Raw genomic sequence first — 18,790 nt, forward strand, 5'->3', positions numbered from 1 at the left:
GGAGGCTGGTCCTGGATGTGAGCCGAGACAGTATCGAGCACTACATTGAATAAGAACGGACTAAGAGCCGAGCCCTGGTGAACCCCTACTGTAATCGGGAAGGGTCTAGTGTCGCCAACAGCAGTCCTAACCATAGAAGCGGAATCGTGGTACATGTCTCTGATAATCTCAATATAGGCCTCAGGGATCCCTTTGGATCGCAATGCCCACCAGATACACTGACGAGGCACACAGTCAAAGGCCTTCTGCAGATCTAAAAAGGCCACATGCAGAGCTCTCCTTTTTTCCCTGTATGCCTCCATCAAAGTTCTGAGGGCGAAAATGGCGTCCATGGTGCCCGATCCTGGCTGAAATCCATATTGAGACTCAGAGATAGTACACTCTCGGCGGAGCCTGAGGTCGATCATGCGCTCGAAGAGCTTCATGGTATGACTCATAAGCTTAATGCCCCTATAACTACCACAGTCTTGAACACTGCCCCTTCCTTTGTAAATAGGGGTAATCTATTTGATACTGTACAATATTATATTTAAAGTTCCTTGTGAACGTAACGTTTAGACGTAACGACAGGTTGTGGGTTCAATTTCCACTTAGAAGATTGAGTTATTTTCATTTCCGCGCCCTAATAGACATCCAAAAACCATAAATAATGATTAGAAATTTTTAGTACAAATAGTAAAACATATAAATGCATGCATAATTCTTGTTTATTTTTTTCTCATAATGTTAATAGATAATTTAAACTTATAAGTTCTTACAAAATCTCGGAAATTTGCTTATTTGAACTGTTTTGACTCTGTATAGTAGAGAAAAAGAGTGAAACTGATCTACCATTTTATTATTTATGCATAATAAAATGTAAATAATGTAAATAATGATGTAAGTAAATAAATATGTAAAAGTAATATCTCCATCATTAAGAAATAATCATAAAGGGTGGCATGAAAAAATTATAATATACGATATATCCATCCCTTACGTAATAGGCAAAGGGTGCTGAGGGTTAAAGACGATTAATACAGTCAAATAATTCCACTCCAATGTTACATTTTTAAATGTTTTTATAAATTTTTTAAAGTATTTTTTTACACTAAGGGTAGTAAAATAGTTGTCGTTGCGCAGGTTTGACTATAAATGGGACAGGTTATGGGTTCGATTTCCACTCGAGGAAATGAAATGTTTAATATTTTTATCTCCTTTTGGTAACGAGTTAGTAGAACGAATAAATATTTAAGCTGAAAATGGTTGAGTTCAACAACGCGCTGCGCTTTCACTGCGTGCGGAAGTGAACCTTCGTAGAACAAATTCCTATAGAATATACTACGTAGTACCTATCCTATGAATTAAAATATATTGAAATAATGTTTAAATTTCATCCAAAATGGTTGGACGCACCGACACGACGCGACGTCCCCAAATACCAACCAACGAACCAAAAAAATCCCAAAACCATACTTTAAAACAATTTCCTATAAAGCCGTAACGCACCATTACCTTAAACCTGTGCGCGAAAAAAAAAATTAATAAAAAAAAAAAAGAAGCGTACAAAATGGCCGCCGCAATCACATTATCGCGGGTTAAGGGCGAGACCGGACACTTTCCGCTTATTTATCACTCGTAATGAATGGAATCCCGCGTTTTTTTTCCTGATAATACCACCTGGTTACGACTACGAGGTTGGTTTGTATGTAATCCTTTGAAAACGTGTGGAGTTTTTATTATTATTGATTACTAGCAGACTTAGGCAGCTTCGCCTGTTTGAACTATACGAATATTTATTAAATTATTTTTTTTGATTAATAATAAATTATATAAAGACGAATACAAAACGCCTGGAGGAGCTATTGGTCAATTGGTGACCTTATGAAAGGAGATCTTCCTCTGCGACATAAAAGACGACTAATGGACATGTGCATCCTCCCAGTACTCACCTATGGCGCCTAGACTTGGTCTTTGACAAACTCACAGATGTCCGCCCTCAAGGTTTGCCAACGTGCGATGGAGCGCAGTATCTTAGGTGTCAAACTAATGGATAAAATCCGAAACACCCAACTGCGCTCTCGCACAAAAATCGCTGACGTGGGCATGAAAGCCGCTATGCTGAAATGGCACTGGGCCGGACACGTCTGCCGCTTGCCTGAAGAGTCTTGGGCGAAATCTTCTACCAGGTGGATCCCAAGCTCTAAAAGGAGAATTGGCAGACCAAAACGGAGATGGCGGGACGAGCTGGACCATTATAAACCTGACTGGTGCTCAATAGCGCAAAATAGACCAGAATGGAAGAAGTGGAGAGAGGCCTTTGCCCAACAATAGGGTGGTGCAGGCTAGTTAAAAAAAAATATATATTATTAAATATAATCTAATAAAATTTCTTCCATATTTTCACAGAAGCTACTCCCTCGACGAAAGGTTCCTGTATTCGCAAGGTGAAATCCACAAAGTGCATTGGCATCCGAAGTCGCTCTCGCATCTCCTTGTACTCGTGTCTGACAATACTATGAGGTCAGTATTTATTTTTAATTAAGGATATACTCGTGGGATACTGGCTGATAGTAGACGTGATAGGTGTGGGTTCGATTCCCACTCGGATTATATTTGAATTAGCTTTTATTTGCAGGCTTGTCCGGTAGTCAAATGGAAACATCGAGTATATAAAACCATTTTAATGTCGAGACAATTATTGATAAAAAAAATGGACTATCCAAGACAAAAATATTTTAATTCAATTCGAGCTATTAGTTTCTGAGATTAATGATGTATAACCAAAGAAATATACTCGTTTTACATTATACATATATTATGTCTAACTTGACCTTAGAACGGAAATATTTTAAATGTAACTTCCTAACTAAAAGGAATCAAATCCACAAATATCGCAGAGCTATTTGAAAATTCTGAATTTAGTCGAGTTTCTTCAAAGTCAAAATCTAATAATTTTATTTTAAATAAAGAGTATAATTTCACTTATCACATTTAATTCCTTAGACCTTGTCTTCATTAATTTACAGGTTATACAACATAGCGCTGAAAACTGGTCCGAAATTAGTGAAGATCTTCACAATAGGACCAAAACCCTCTGGCTCCTTGGGACAAACAGTGCTGGACAGTTTAGGAGATACGGCGGTAGATTTCATACCGACGCCCGACTCTGAACACCTACTAATTCTCAGTGGAAACGGAGATGTTTATATGATGCAATGTGAATTGGATAATAAAAAGTAAGTTAAAAGTTATTATTTTTTTCGGTTTCATAGGTAGGCTAGGCATAGGGAACCTAGTGTAAGGCACTTTGTTCCCCACCTTCCGCCTAATTCTCGTGGTATTGCGTATTGAGTGGCGGAACTGGCCGCTGCGCTTTATCTTGCTTCCAGAGCGAGGAAATGAAAATATTAAATAATTCACTACCCTGAACGGGAATCGAACCCAGAAACGCCCCGTCTACTGCCACACGCTTTAATAAAACTGTTTGATTTCCATTTCAGTTCTCTCCAAGTAAGTCTCAAAGGTCCCTTGGCGATGTATCCGCCAGCCGACGATAACTACGGCTCGGAATCCTGCTCGATTATTGCACTAGGCGGGAACGACATCCCTACCCTCGTGGTGATAGCCAGCGCGTCCGCTGAACTCTACCATTGCTTGCTTTTGCCTAATGTAAGTATTGTATTTTATAGTTCGTAGACTTTCGAATTAAATAAAATTGAATATTCTTTATAGTGTTTTTTTTTAGGTTTATGTTGTACCCACATACTATATGTACAGGGAACGTAGTGTTAAAACACTTTATTCCCATTAAGACAACTATCAATGCGTCTAGAATTCCGCGAGTATGTGGTTATCGTAACACTAGGCTTCCTCCTCCCATCCTGTAACATGTGAGATACTGAGTGAAGTTGATAAAAAGTTTAGATTAGATAAGCTAAAAAAACTTAATTATTTCTATTTTACCACGAGAGGAGATCTTCTATAAATCTCATAATTTTGTAATTGAGTTTAGTAGTGTTTGATGTATGCCAATACCTATGTAGTTAATTAGTCAATAAGTAGGTATTTAAAGTCGGTTTTAATTTTTTTTAATATATTTTTCTAAATTTCCTTCCAGGCAACAGAATCAGATGGTGACAGCCACGCACTCTACGTCATAGAGTCAGTAGAATTGAACGTAGCCTCTAATACTAATGAAAATGCCTCAAGATATGTGTATCCACTCAACTTGTATCCGGTAAGTTTTGGAAAAAAATAAATAAAATATTGTCGCTTCGTTGGTGAGACATAAGACACTCCGTTCTATTTTCGTCGGAGTTCGAGATGCCGCAAGAATGTCGGAACTTGACACTAGAACAGTGGAATAAAATTAATTCTCTTGAATGGGAATCGAACCCAATATTGCATTTATGATTTACAGTCAGGCGCTGTCAGCATCATGAGCGGTTCTAAATAATACCATATTATTAAACTTCTATAGTTAGCAATTTTATAATAATAGTTTAAATTTTAAATGTCTATAATAATTATATAATATTATATAATAAAAATCTATCTGTATCTAGAGCTGTCGTGGCGTTATATACAGCATCTGACTGTAAACGCGACGGTTGTGGGTTCAATTCTCTCTGAAGTGAAAGAATTATTTTTATTTTCTCGCTCTGATAAGAAAACAAACGTGACTTTGAAAGCCGTCAATAAACAAGAAATGTCTCAAAAATTGGGCGGAAAGTGAAGAATGTTAACACTAGGTTTTCTCTGTCTACTCTTTTATATGCAGGATATAACATATAAATATCGTAATTTTCCAGATAAATCGCAACACGTACGCGTGTTCCCACTCGGGCGGCGTGCACTCTGTTACCATACCGGCTTTGGACAGATTGGCCGAATACTCTTTGGCTGATGAGAGTATGTATTTTATTTATTATTTTCTTTTGTCTTTTGATCTTTAATCAAGATTTTTTTTTGAAGAGGCCAGTCGTGGTGTAGTGGCTCATGCGTGCATCTGGAAACGCGACAGGTTGTGGGTTCGATCCCCAGTCAAGTAAATTTAATATTTTAATTTCTTCAGTCTGATATCGAGGCAAAGCGCGACGTTGAAATCCGCCACTCAACTCGTAATGTCTGTGAAATTTTGCGGGAAGTGGGGAACGGAGTGTCTCAACACTAGGCTTCCTCTACCATTTTAGTGTAAAACATCACTGTTAATTCTCCTCTTTTGCAACGAATTTATAATTTGTTTATACATATATCCATTACAAAATTGTGTAATTGGTGTAATTGAATTGAATGATTTCATTTCATCGCTCTGGTAACTAGACAATTCAAGGAAGAGAGTGGGGCGCTGTCTTAACACTAGTCTCCCAGTTTTCCTCTGTCTTCCCTGGTAACTCCGAGATGCAGCATCAAGCTTGGAAAGAAATTCCAAATAGTCAAATTTATTTTTCTAATTATTATATTAATATATATATAATTTAATTATTTTTCTCTATTTTCTCTAGATGAAATGGACGCGATACTCAGCGCGATATGCACAAAGTCGTGTCGGGCGCGTCACTTAGTATCGACTAATGTGGGGTGTGAGGCTTTGGCTATCACTCCTTTGAAGAGATCCCTTTTGCTGCTTTGTAATGGCGATTTGATTGTAAGGTTAGTGTCGTTTTATTCTGTATTTGTTGCTATATTTTTATAGTATCTATATATGTCTAAATAGATAGATATATATTACGAATATTCTTAGATGTGTATCTATTTATTTATCTAGGAAATGTGCCTGTCTTAATGACATACATGTAATTGTACAAAAGAAATATCGACATACATAAACGTTGGCCGCTTCTGCGTGGAAGAAATCGCTTACTAAAGTTTTTTACCTATTTTAATTTTTTATTAATTGGATAATAACCTAAGACTTTTCTCTTATATATATTTTATTAATATATTAATGACTTTTCATTAATATATTAATAAATACATTATTAATTTTCAGATCGCTCGAACCTTGGAATTTGGAAGACGAATTCTTTAAAGAGATGCAATTGAAGAACCTGACTTTAGATCAAGATGATATTAATAGTCTACTTAAAGAGGTATTTTTTTAATTAATATTAACTAGGTTTTAAATACGGCTTCGCCTTCTAGAAATAACTAGAAGTTTGGACTATCCCACACTACATTACTTTACCAATATAGAACAGTAGTTCCTGAGATTAGTGCACTCAATCAAACGAATTCTTTAGCTTCATAATATATAAGTGCTTATTTGTTCTAAGTAAAACTATATTATGTAAGAAATACAATAAAGTTTCGTTTTTAAGTCAAGTGGCGTAATCCAACGCTGTACTTTGTCTACAATCATGGACGTGTAAACACAAGTATCGTGTATAATATCCGTTCCCTACGTCCTACCGAGTTATCGAGACATTGCGTGTTGCATGGCGGAACTCGGCGGCGTGCTTCGTTTTGATAGGAGTATGAAGAAACGAAAACAATTCATGTTCCCAGAAAAGAATCGAACTCACAACCGTCCCTTGTAATCGTACACTGTCCCATTTTCACGCGACGGCCTCGATATATATTTTTTTTCGTGTTTTTCATTTCAGAAACAAAAACTTTCTTTTACAACGGTAATTCAAGAAGTTTTAGACAAGAAAATGTCTCAACCAATACTTAAATTGGATAAAAAGGAAGAGCCGAGTCCTCAAGAATGTTTGGAGGTAGTTTATTATTTTGATATATTTTTAGTATATAGCAGGGTAAACAGAATGTAGTGTTAAGATACTCCGTTCTCTATTTTTCGCTCAAATTAAAGATATTGCGAACTGAATAGCAGAACTCAACTCCGTGCCATGCCGTGTTTTGCCAGAATGGTAAAATAAAAATAATTCATTCCTCCGAGTGGGGATCGGACTTAGTAATTTGATTTGATAATTTTATATCTAGAACTAGATCCTGATTTTAAATTCTGTTCTGGTTTCATCGTTGGTTTTAAATTTCCATCGATTTTGTTTTAAATATGATTTAAACATGGATTCCGGCACCGATATTGATGTTATTTCTGATATCTGACGATACTAATTACGATATCTATATTAATTCCGATTAGAATTTCTGTGACGATTCGAATTGTAATATCGATATTAATTCTAATATCAACTTTAATAGCGTTTCCGATTGCGATATCGATATTGATTCCAATTTTGACGGTGGCTATTCGGATATTTATATCGATATTAATTCTAATAAATAATTATAATTTCAGCTTCTAACTCAGTCTACAATAAAGCTACGAACAGAATATATGCAACGTCAACAAAAAGCGGCAGAACTAGTGCAAAGGAAATTGTTAGCATTACAAGCATTGGATAAACAACAACGGTCGTGGCTAGCAGAGTTACAGGTAGGGGGTACGAATCCAGAAAAAGGTCTTTATATTTTTGGAAGCGTCACATATAGCAGGGTATGCGAGAGGGAACAGAGGTTAAGACACACCAGAGCGAAGAAATAAAAACAATTCATTTCCCTTCGTGGGAATCGAACCCACCCCCTCGCGTTTGCAGTGACGAGTTCTAAGATCTTTTCTTATCAGCTTCACTCGGTATCCCGTATACGAGATATGTTATATATAGCAGGGTAGGTAGAAGGAACCTAGGAACCTGATGCTAAGACATTTCCGTTCCCCACATGAATAATTTAAAACTGTTTTATTAGCTTCACGCCGTTCTCTTTAACTACCTCGCTAATGATTATAAATACATAATAATTTATGTATTTATAATCATTCTTCCGAGTGTGGATCGAAGCCATGATCAGACGCCGCGTTACGACGCCCACACGACGTTCCCACAGCGTTACGACGACTTTAACAAAAAAATAATGTTTATAAGTAATTATTATATTTTTTCAGAAAGAAATAGACAGTGTGAAACAGCAATCGGAAAATTTAAAACAAAAGAAATTACTTGCTGAGAAATATCAAGATGATATGAAGTATAGGTGAGTGCATGTTTTTCTAAAAAGTTGGTAATACAAATTAACTGTTGCTAATTTTAAGGTTCCAAAAATAACGACACTTGTATAAGACCACTTTATTTAAAAAAAATTTCGAGAATGCTTGGACGTCACATGTTGAAATTAATAGGTTTATAGTAAATCGCTATTCGATACTTCTGTTTAAGCTAGAATTATTAAATTTAGCAAGAAGCGACAATTTACACTACAGAATAGGCATTTTATGAATGTATCACGAAAACAAAAAGAAAATAAGATAGCCTGCCTTAACGCTAATATCCCTTTGCTTTATGCACGAAATAGCGTCAAGCTAAAAAATATATATTATTTTTACTCTTCTATATACAGGTGTTCAGCATCCCTCCGTTCTCTCCGCACGGGCGCGAGCAGCGCTGAGGAGAGACGAGCTCTCTCCGAGCTCCTACAAACGCAAAAAGTAGCCGACACTGCGAAAGAGAGACTCACGACACTCAAGGAACACGCTATACTGAAAAGTGAAGAGGTAAGTTGATATTAGAGGCGATAGGCTACGTTTATAATAAATCTAATATTAATTATTATTTCTAAGTAGAACCCGTCTAGTCTTCTTGCATACATGATTGTGTACGGTTTTGGATTCGATGCCCATAAGGAAGAATGAGTTATTTTAGTTTAAAGACGGGGCGTTGAATTTCACTCAACAAAATTCATTTATTTTGTTTCGGTTTTAATGAATATTTAAATTCAGATTATAGTGGTAGTAATAAAATTTGAAGAAATAGCCATAATTTAGAATTAAAAAATATGTATATCTCAATCTTGTATGACAATTTTAAAACAAACATATTTGAAGTCGCACGCACCATATGGGATTATAATTTGTCTAAATTAAACGCAGTTTTTAGTTCATTTTCTAAAACAAAATGTGAGAAGAATGCCTTAAAATATTACATATTTTTTTATAATTATTTTGCTTAAATGTAAATAAATAATATTTATTTTTTATTTCCAGATGATAAAACGTCAAGAAGAATATAAGAAGAAGGATACAGTGTTGGGAAAGTCGCACAGTGATACTATCTCGTCCATTTTACAACAACAGTGAGTATTTTATTTATTATGTAGTCCTAAATAATTATATTTAAGTATAGCGATGCTTCTGGATTCGATTCCCATTTCGGGGGAATGATTATATTTAAAGTTATTTTTGTTTCCCCGCTCTCATAAACAAAGTGTGATTTTGCAAATCTACATATAATTTCTCTATGTATTTTGTTTTCTCACTTCGGCGAAAAATAAAAAACTATATGCAGAATAAAATAAAATAAAAAGCTATATAAATTAGAGCACGCAGAGGCAACCCAACCATTTTCCCATAAACCGCCTAATTTTCGAAACTTTGCTTGTTGAATGGCAAAACTCAACGCCGCGTTTCGTCTTGCCACAACGACGCCATGAAAATAATTAATATATAATCGTTTCCCCGAGTGGGAATCGAACCCACCCCCATTACATTTCTAGTCAGATGCTGTCTTTTTAAATAATACTATTTATATTTCTATTATTTTCTTTTTCCAGAACTTCTCAAATATCAGGATTGATTGAAGAAACAAAGCTCTTGAAGGATCAACTGGGTGTTGTTTAATTATTATTTTAACGTTTAAAATCATGACTACTTTAATTTTTAATAGTTATTAGTTTGATACTTAAAATGACTCTTTTTTTTTTGAAAATGCAATCAAAACCTTTTTTCGTTTTAAAAATAATTAAAGTCCCTTAATTATTAGAGATGTTAGAAAAAAGATATTATAAATATTTGAAATTGTATCTCTGTGTGTAATTAATATTTTAGTATTAATATTTTGTTAAAAAAAAACTTTAAAGGCCGAATATTGAAAATATCACGGAAATCGTACTTATTTCTGTTTTGTAATTTAGACGGAATTCAACTCTGGCTCGTTACCAGAGCTTGGAAATGAAAATATTAAATAGTTCATTCCGCCTAGTAGGAATCAAACCCGCAACCGTTGCGTTTACAGGCACACGCTTGTGCCCCTACGCTACGACGGTCTCAATATATTTGTTTTGTAATTAATAACTCTTTAGTCTTGCAATAAATTGATTGAAATAAATTTATCTAATTTTTTTATTCTCTTAAAATAAAAAAAATATATATTATATATTAATTAATTATTTTCGTAAGAAACAACCTATTTAACATTGAAATATTCTTATCTGTGTATGAACTGTATAAAACATTTTATGTTTGTATTTTCTTTAATTTTTTTTATTTGATTAGTCTTTTTTTGAAAGAGTAAATATTTAAATCAAGTTGTTTTTTTTAAATGAAAGACATTATTCATTCATTTTCTTTTATTTAATTTATTTGTTTTTTATATCGTTTTTTTTTTTCATAATAATAATTACAAAGTAATTACAAACAGAAATATACTAAGAATTTGAGTATTCTAATAAACATACCTATTTTATAATGAAAAAATTCAGTCAATTGAAATAAAACTAACTAATTAATAATTGTTACAAAATTATACAGAATATTATATTTAGCGTCTCTTAGACCATTTAAACCTTTTTTTCATACATTCTCAATTGGATATGTTAAAAGAGTTAAGGCACTTTGTTCTCTCTTCTTATTATTTTTTATTAATTTTTTTTATTTAAGAATACTAAGATACAAAAGCAAAAGCACCATTTGGCACCATTGATATTCTACAGATAACAGAACAGATAATAATAAAATTCCAAACAAAAAATGTCACAAAATAAGGCACAGATAAAAAATTAGAAAATCATTCGAGTCCCTTAAAATTAAAAAAGTAGCAACCTAATTTATTTTTACAATACGGTCAACGAATCGTGGTCACCTTGAAGCTAGGCTCTGAACTTTTATTTTTTATGTGGTTCACTCAAGACAGAAATAATGCAATGCGCAACTATCTACAGCTAACTTCAAGGGGGCAACGGTTAGTCATCCATACTGTACAAATTTTAAAAAATAATTAAAATTATAATTACTTATTGTATATTTATATAATTAAACATCGATCAGTGGTCCCCAAAACATTTTAGAGACGCGACACTCGTCTTCAGTGCACAAAAAATCTCTACCGAGTTTCACAAACTCTTTTAGTGATAATTTTCCATCCTGAAACAATATCAATAGTAATATTTAAGATATAAGTTTTTAAACAACATATGTTTACTTAGTCTTAATATAAGTGTCAAAAACCATTTTAAAATAATTTATGATTAAGAAAAAGTAAGTTTCACGATATGGCAATGTGCCTCGACAGGCTCATAAATATCAAAAATAATAAAATAATCTTTTACCCCATTAGTGTCTATGACAGCGAAGGCGACGGCCGCGTGCTCGTTACTGAGACCGAGACATTGGAAGAACAGCTTGAACTCCTTAACGGATATGAACCCCGACTTATCCTTGTCTACCGCCTGTTAAAAAAACAAAACATTTTTTATCAGCTTAACGCTTTGTCCTGCATGTTTCAGGGTGAGCGGAGGGAACCTCATATCACGTCACTCCGCTTCCAGGCTTACACAGAAAGACTTCTGGCAAATTCTGGAGGGATAGCGTGTTGAGTGGCAGAACTCAACGCTGCACTACGCCTTTATACCAGAACGAAGAAATGAAATTATTAAATATATCATTTCATCGAATGGGAATGAAATAATTTCTGGGAAACCTACCCAGCCACATATGGTATACACCATAAAACTACAAATGTAGATAAAGCGGGAAATAGAGTGACTAGGGAACCTAGTTTTAAGACAATCTGTTACGAACTTTGTGAGGCATTGTTGGTTGAGTAGCGGAACTCAACGCCGGGCAACTCAAAATAAACAAAATTTTAAAAATAATCTTACCTTAAACAGATACGGCAGCCATCTATGAGCTTTCTTCTTCAAAGTCTTATCATTTAAGACATGGTGCATGTCCTCTAAATACTGTTCCACCGTCACAAAGTTATATGGGTCTATCGCACCCCATTGTTCTTCCCAAGTCAGCTGCAACGTGAAAAATAACAAAATGTAAACATAAAAAAAATATAATAATATATTTTAAATTATAAATATTGTTTTTTTAAATTCACACATAGCATGGTAGGCAGAGGGAAACTGGGAACCTTGAGTTAAAACACTTCCATTACACTACAATTTCCTTCGAATTGTGAAGGCTTTTGTTGTGAGTGACGAAATTCTGCTACGCTTTGCCTCGTTACCAGGGCAACGAAATGAAAATATTAAATATTTCAGTTTCCTCAAACCTGAGCTAAAACCTACACCCTCAAAATAAAAAATCAGTCCAAACCTTAATAATATCAGTGAAATCCTTGGCCTGCTTCTCATCCAGGTGCCCCAAAGACTTGAAGCGCTCCGAGAACAGCAAGAAGTCGTTGTATGAGATCAAACCGTCTTTGTCGACGTCGAGTATGTTGTGGACCGTTCGCATTTTCCTACGCCAGAATTCTGACTGAAATAAGAAAAATACAATAATATATTATTTTAATTTAAAATAATGACCTTAACACTAGGTTCTCTTATTTACGCCATAAAATACAAGAAGTAAAAAAAAACCCCAACAAAAACAAAATCACTCAAAACTCACCCTATCATAACCCTTGCACTCCGTATCACTATCACTATCCGAGTCACTATCACGGTAGTCTTTCCTTCTGTTCTCTTCTGGCCTGCCGTGCTGTTTGCTGTAGTTCCTTCTTAGGGCGTTGGCTACCTCTGATAGGTCTAGATCTCTAGATTCTTGGCCAGTTTGGATATAACATACTTTGCCGTTGCAAGATACCCGCGTGTGGATTGACTGTAAAAGAAATTTATATTTTATTCTATTATTCAAAATAAATATAAAAAATATACACATATAGAGATTGAGCCGATGTTATGGGGTTCTATTCTCACTCGGAGGAATGAGTTATTTATATCCCTCGCTCTGGTGACAAGAATTTTTGAGAAATATCTCAAAAATTAGACAGAAGGTATATAGATAAATTGTCTTAACATTAGGTTCCGTCTGTTTACCCTGCTAAATACGGGATACAATGGGAAGTAAAAAAATAAAAAAGGTAAAATCTTACAAATGCATGTTAAGTTAACATGTAGTTAACTACAGGCTTATTTGAGGTTAACAACTTAACTAGGTTTAACTCGAACGGATTACTCCATTCAGCTCGTTGAACGCAGAGGTCACGAGTTCAAATCCCATGTAAGTAATAAGAAAATATAGAAAATATTTTGCAACAAAATACATTAAATACTATGAACATATTTTTGTGAGGCCGTATCAGCATGACGACGACACGACGGCTGCAGGTTCGATTCCCACTCATATAAATAAAATACGTAATATTTTCATTTCCACACTCTGGCAACGAGGCAAATCGCGTTCGTAGGGAGTGTCCAAACAATAGGTTCCCCCTACTTCCCTACCCTGTGCTATTAATTCAACATTTTACTTTTTATTGAAATTTATGGTAAAAAAATATAGTGGGTTTTCCTCTCCAACATTTTAAATGCGTAAAGTTACGACACTTATTATATAACTATTTGATAATGCATAGACAGACATACATACGAGTAGGTATATATTTCGACTTATTATTTACTTTTGACTGACCTAGTTTTGATATGAGTTACGACACAGTGGCCTGGAATTATAAAGACAGTGGTCCTAGGTTCGATACGATTAAAAACTAATTCAATATCTTTATATTTGCCATAAAGATATTACACTGTATATATTTGCGACAGCAAACGCGACAGGTTGTGGATTTGATTCCCACGATCTATACCGGGTAATGAGGGACAGCGCGGCGTTGAATTCCGCCAAAATACAAGAAAACGGTAGTGTCTTAATAGAAACGGAATGCGGAGTCAACGTGAACCTAAAAACAATAGTATTTACTCATTTTCAAATCAAATAGTGAAATTTGTTAAGCAGTTATGTTGTAACAAACGAGCAGACAGACAAATTTACATCCACAACCGGTTGTAGCAATTGTGTCAATTTCACACAAGTATCTTTAAATTACTTATATCAATGGCCTATATAATAAAAATATGATTAATATAAATCTGTATTTTACCAGAATTGGCGGTGCATAATGGTACATATATTTAAAAGCTAACTAAAGGTAGTAGATTCGATTCTCGCCTAGAATTTTTTCTTTCTTCAAACGATGATAATTATCAAGCGACTTTAGCGCTTCTATATAGATAGATATTGAAATTGAATCCACAACCTCCACATACCAAAAAATAACTAAAATATCTCATATTTTCACTAATTTTCAAGTGGATAGCAACTAAATATTTGGGCCCTTGTTGCACAACGCGGTCATCGACCCCAACACTATCGTAGACGCAACTATGTCAACATAAATATTTACTTTACTATTTCTATGCTTAAATAGTCAGGAAAAATATTTTTTTATGTAAAATATTGTTTAAATTTCTTTTTTTGTTGAAATTGTTAAGATATTATATAGAAATAAATATAAGTACAATAAAAAAGTAATTGTGACTTCAAATCGAATATCAATAAATATTTCAAATATTTATGGCTTTTTTGAGAATTTGACCCCACCATCAGCATCTTTATATTAAAAGCTAATTTTTTTAAAAAATAAATGAATATATAGGTAAATATCTTCAATATCATATAGGACTTTGAACGGTTTATGTGATTTTTATTAAAGGTTATTGCAAAATGTTTGCGACCTCGAATGCAACAATTGACAAATTGGTTCGAGCTAAATTATTAAATGAAAATGTCACATAAACATATGTTTAAAGAAGATGATCGTTGCTCATTCAAAATCAATTTGGGTTAACATTATAAATATGGATTTTACCGGTATCGTAACTGTTTAGGCAAGAAATAGCGTTTAACTCCGCCACCGACTGCACAATGCTTCTAAATCAAAACTATTTTTTATCAAATTATTTGATGTAAAGATAAATTGTTTCTTTATTCTTAGCTTATATCCCGCAAACAGCATTCCCACTGGAGGAAATGAAATATCCAATATGTTCATTTTTTTAACCGATTTCGAGGAAAAGTGCGGCATTAAGTTCGGCCACTCAACACGCAATGCCTTCAGAATTTGGCGGAAAGTTGAGAATGGAATTGTCTTAATGGTAACAGAGTGTATATACACTAGGTTTACCAACCTCACCCCGCCTACCCTGCTATACAACGTGAAACAAAAAAAATAAAACAATATCAAGACAAACAATAAAAGAAACAATTAAATTAAACGACCTATTTCCATATAAAGTTGTTTCAAAATCATCACCTTATGTTTGCTTATTACGTTTGCCATATGCGCACTCACACACTGACACACTAGTAAATATATAGATAATTTTTTTTTTCACGCTTTATCCCGCACATAGCAGGGGCAGAGGGAACCTGGGAGCCTAGTTTTGAGACACTGAGTTCCTCATTCTCGAGGCTTGGCGTGTTGAGTGGTGAAACTTAACGCCACACTTTGCCTCATTATAAGGAGGCAAAAAAATTAAATATTCCATTACCCTAAGTGAGAATCGAACTCACAACCGTCGCGTTGACGGCATAAAATATAATAAGCCATTATTGGCGATCAACAAATAATATAATATATCACAAACAAGAATCAAAATTAAAACATTATAATTCAAATGGATTTGAACCTATGTACTCAAGATTAAAAGATTAAAGCCAAATCGCCTTCACAACGATGTGGGTGCGCTCACACATAGTAAAGGTCATTGAACTGTTTAAACAAAGTAACCTGGTTGTCAGAGTTATAGTTAAGCAATACTTATTTACTATGGCCGTGGTATAATACGGTCGACGAGTCGTGGCCGCTGTGAAATTTGATTTTCTGAACTTTTGCCTTCGCATTGTTCACTCGAGAAGAAGATATATAGTTTTTTTAGATTCACATAGTATCTAGCATATAGCAGAGCAAGCAGAGAAAACTTAGTGTTCAGACACTCCGTTCTCCACATTAAACAAAAATGGCTTAAGTGAATTATTTTAAAATGTTTTTATTATGGGGCATTTTACGTAATTTATTCCAACTAGCATATGGTATAGTTACTATTTTCATAAATATTTTAGTTTTTTTGTCTGATACTTGTATTTTCCTAATCATCGCCATAACAGAATAAGTGGATAAATGGAAATATTAAATATGTATATTATAATTATATAGAAATAATATAAAAAGTATATTTTTTATTCTTTAAAAGTTTGTTTTGTTTGAAGCAATTTTGTTTTAAACTTTGTATAAAGCTTCTCTGCGCGCCATTTTAAACGCATTTCGAATAACGTTCCGAAGTGACATACATTTATTAAATTTTTCCATTTATTCTTAATAACCTAGATAAAAAATAATAAAAAAATTAAATTATAAAAACAACACAAAACTATATTAATAAATACAATTATATACACTCAATATCATTATTTAAGACGCCAAAATATAAATTAGTTGTTTACGTTTTTTTTTAATCTATTACATAACTTCCAACATCACGTAGGCCCTACCACTTGTTTATTTACAACGTATTGTTTTTCGTCACGCTTCGTCCAAGGACGAATTTTTATTCAAATTATTATTTATATACAAATTACAATTAGATATGATATTACTTCCTGTTTGTTATCGACATACAAATGCTTTGTTTATTATCTATGTCTGTTTTGTTTTTTTTTTTGTAAAATGTCAATATTGACTATGTCTGTTATATTTTAAAGAACAATACGACAAGAAGAATTTAGTAAGATATAAAATTATTAATTTTAAATTTTCTGTTAAATAATGTTAGCTTAACGTTACACGTTTGTAATATTTTAAATAATACATTTTTTTTATTATGTCCAGAATTAAATCATATCAATATTGTAAATTTATTTAATTATGTATTCCGTAACATTGAACCTATTCTACATTATAATTTTTAAGCTATCATCTGTATGCAATGGCAAACTGTTAATAATTTAAATAAATAGGATAAAAATGTATAACGATGCGACTTATTAGCATGGGCGTAGGAATGGGGAGAGGTCTGGGTCTGGGTAGACCCCCTCCATCCCAAAATAGCCAAATTTGTAATAAAAACTAAAAAAATTGCGTCTACACAAACATATCTGTTGTTTTATAGCCTTATAGGCTTCCAAGCTTATTAGTGAGAAAAATTATTAGGAAATATAATATATTTACATATAAAAAGAATACAAACATAAAAAAGCTCACCTAATTAAGCCCTTTAACTCAAGTACGACGATGTAATTACCACACAATTGGTGATAACACACTTAACTTTCTTTAATCTATATGTTTATAGAAAAATGGGGCTTTTATTAAATAAAATAAAGTACAAAATGGTATGGCGTAAACTATCTGAAGGGGAACGATAAAAGGTTATCAACGGTCGTTTGGATGAAAAAATATATTTTAATGTTTATTTTTTTTATACTTTGTCAACTTTTATATAATTAATTAGGTTTCACCTGCGGCTTCGCCCGCGTGGTCAAATGGATATAAATAAGTTGCATCGAAACGGTTGACACCTTCCTCGATAATTTGAATATCTTATACTTGAAGACAATTTTTTGATTTGATAGGATATTTTCCGAGTTAAAAACGTTCAAACAAACAAACTCTTCAGCTTCATATTAGTATATTTTTTATTATTTAATAGTTCAATACAGGAAAGCTCATATGTAAATACAAAACTTTATTTTTATAAACGCAACAGACTATAAAACTTTTCTTAAGCTCTAAAACTATCAGTTATATTTTTTATTATTAAAAAGTTAATCTCATGGAATGTCGGCCGAACACCATTAGACGGCCATAGATACTTTTTTTATTTTCAAAGACCAATGGGTTAAAGTGAAATGCCGGTAGATGCATTTTTTATGATAATAAAAACCTGTTTTAGGAAATGCTAATAAGTTTCAAGCCCTTCGATTCTCAATATTATTTGTTCTGTTTGTTTGTTAAAACAATAAATATAAGTATTTTTGACTGTATTTAATACTAAAAAATGTTTTAAAATTGCTTTAGGCATATTATGTTTTATTTTATTATGTTATAAGTTAGTATATCTTACCTTTATTTGATTCTGGACACTGGTGTTTGAAAGTATAGCCGCCGATCGCTCCAAGTTCAAAGCTGAACGAAATCCTAGTCTCATAAGAGAAATAGCCATTTTGTCACTTTTTAAACACCTACATATATTTAAAAATTCTTTTAAAGTTCTTTCACAGTACTTTTAGTTACAATATCGATGAAACCACGCAACTAAATGATTTAAAAATTTCGTCCCATTCAGTTTTATTACTCGTTTAAAGGGAGGGGAGTGCCAGTTAAGTCGTTAGGAGTTAATATTAATAGATATTATCTGATATAGTAATATATTCTTTAATTTAACGTCATTGAGAAGTGATTCCTTTGAATAATTTTGTCAATTTTTACTAAATATAATAGATAGGTTAGTTGATGTTTACGTTTTTACTGTAGAGGTATACTAATAGTGTGTTTACAACAGATTTTTCAAGCTATTTTGACCCTTATTGGAGAGTATTTTAAAGAAGATTTGCTATACATTTTTTGTGATGAACAATAAAAATGCGATAGTTCTATTGACATTGATTGTTTCGGAGTTACGGCTACGCAGACGGTCACACGTAGGCCCTCTAATTGCAATTTGGGTTAAATACTCTTCTTGTATATGTAGATAATGTAATTATATTATTGTATTTAAATGA

At 33.3% G+C, this 18,790-nt stretch overlaps 2 protein-coding genes across 2 annotated transcripts in view; one reads left to right on the plus strand and one right to left on the minus strand.

The window, feature by feature from the left end:
* mbo (Nuclear pore complex protein Nup88) overlaps window positions 1-10,106 on the plus strand; it is an 89,371-nt gene extending 79,265 nt beyond the window's left edge. Inside the window, exons 3-15 of the mRNA XM_085202145.1 lie at window positions 2,389-2,502; window positions 3,009-3,218; window positions 3,483-3,651; window positions 4,100-4,219; window positions 4,794-4,893; window positions 5,487-5,634; window positions 5,975-6,074; window positions 6,588-6,701; window positions 7,247-7,384; window positions 7,892-7,980; window positions 8,344-8,497; window positions 8,987-9,075; window positions 9,553-10,106. Coding sequence (XP_085058271.1) covers window positions 2,389-2,502; window positions 3,009-3,218; window positions 3,483-3,651; window positions 4,100-4,219; window positions 4,794-4,893; window positions 5,487-5,634; window positions 5,975-6,074; window positions 6,588-6,701; window positions 7,247-7,384; window positions 7,892-7,980; window positions 8,344-8,497; window positions 8,987-9,075; window positions 9,553-9,619 — 1,612 coding nt within the window. The 3' untranslated portion in view covers window positions 9,620-10,106. The remainder of the gene's footprint in view (window positions 1-2,388; window positions 2,503-3,008; window positions 3,219-3,482; window positions 3,652-4,099; window positions 4,220-4,793; window positions 4,894-5,486; window positions 5,635-5,974; window positions 6,075-6,587; window positions 6,702-7,246; window positions 7,385-7,891; window positions 7,981-8,343; window positions 8,498-8,986; window positions 9,076-9,552) is intronic.
* Window positions 10,107-10,332: 226 nt separating this feature from the next.
* On the minus strand, window positions 10,333-18,339 carry CBP (sarcoplasmic calcium-binding protein). The gene is made up of 6 exons (XM_085202156.1): window positions 18,133-18,339; window positions 12,620-12,829; window positions 12,323-12,484; window positions 11,878-12,018; window positions 11,326-11,445; window positions 10,333-11,140 (listed from the first exon to the last, which is right to left on the minus strand). The coding sequence occupies exons 1-6, from the start codon at window positions 18,229-18,231 to the stop codon at window positions 11,030-11,032; spliced, it is 843 nt and encodes a 280-aa protein (XP_085058282.1). The 5' UTR covers window positions 18,232-18,339; the 3' UTR covers window positions 10,333-11,029.
* Between the last annotated feature and the right edge of the window lie 451 nt (window positions 18,340-18,790).

Source organism: Heliconius melpomene, chromosome 2 (assembly GCF_056956725.1).
Source record: "Heliconius melpomene rosina isolate 202511_hmr_F chromosome 2, ASM5695672v1, whole genome shotgun sequence".
Classification (NCBI taxonomy): domain Eukaryota; kingdom Metazoa; phylum Arthropoda; class Insecta; order Lepidoptera; family Nymphalidae; genus Heliconius; species Heliconius melpomene.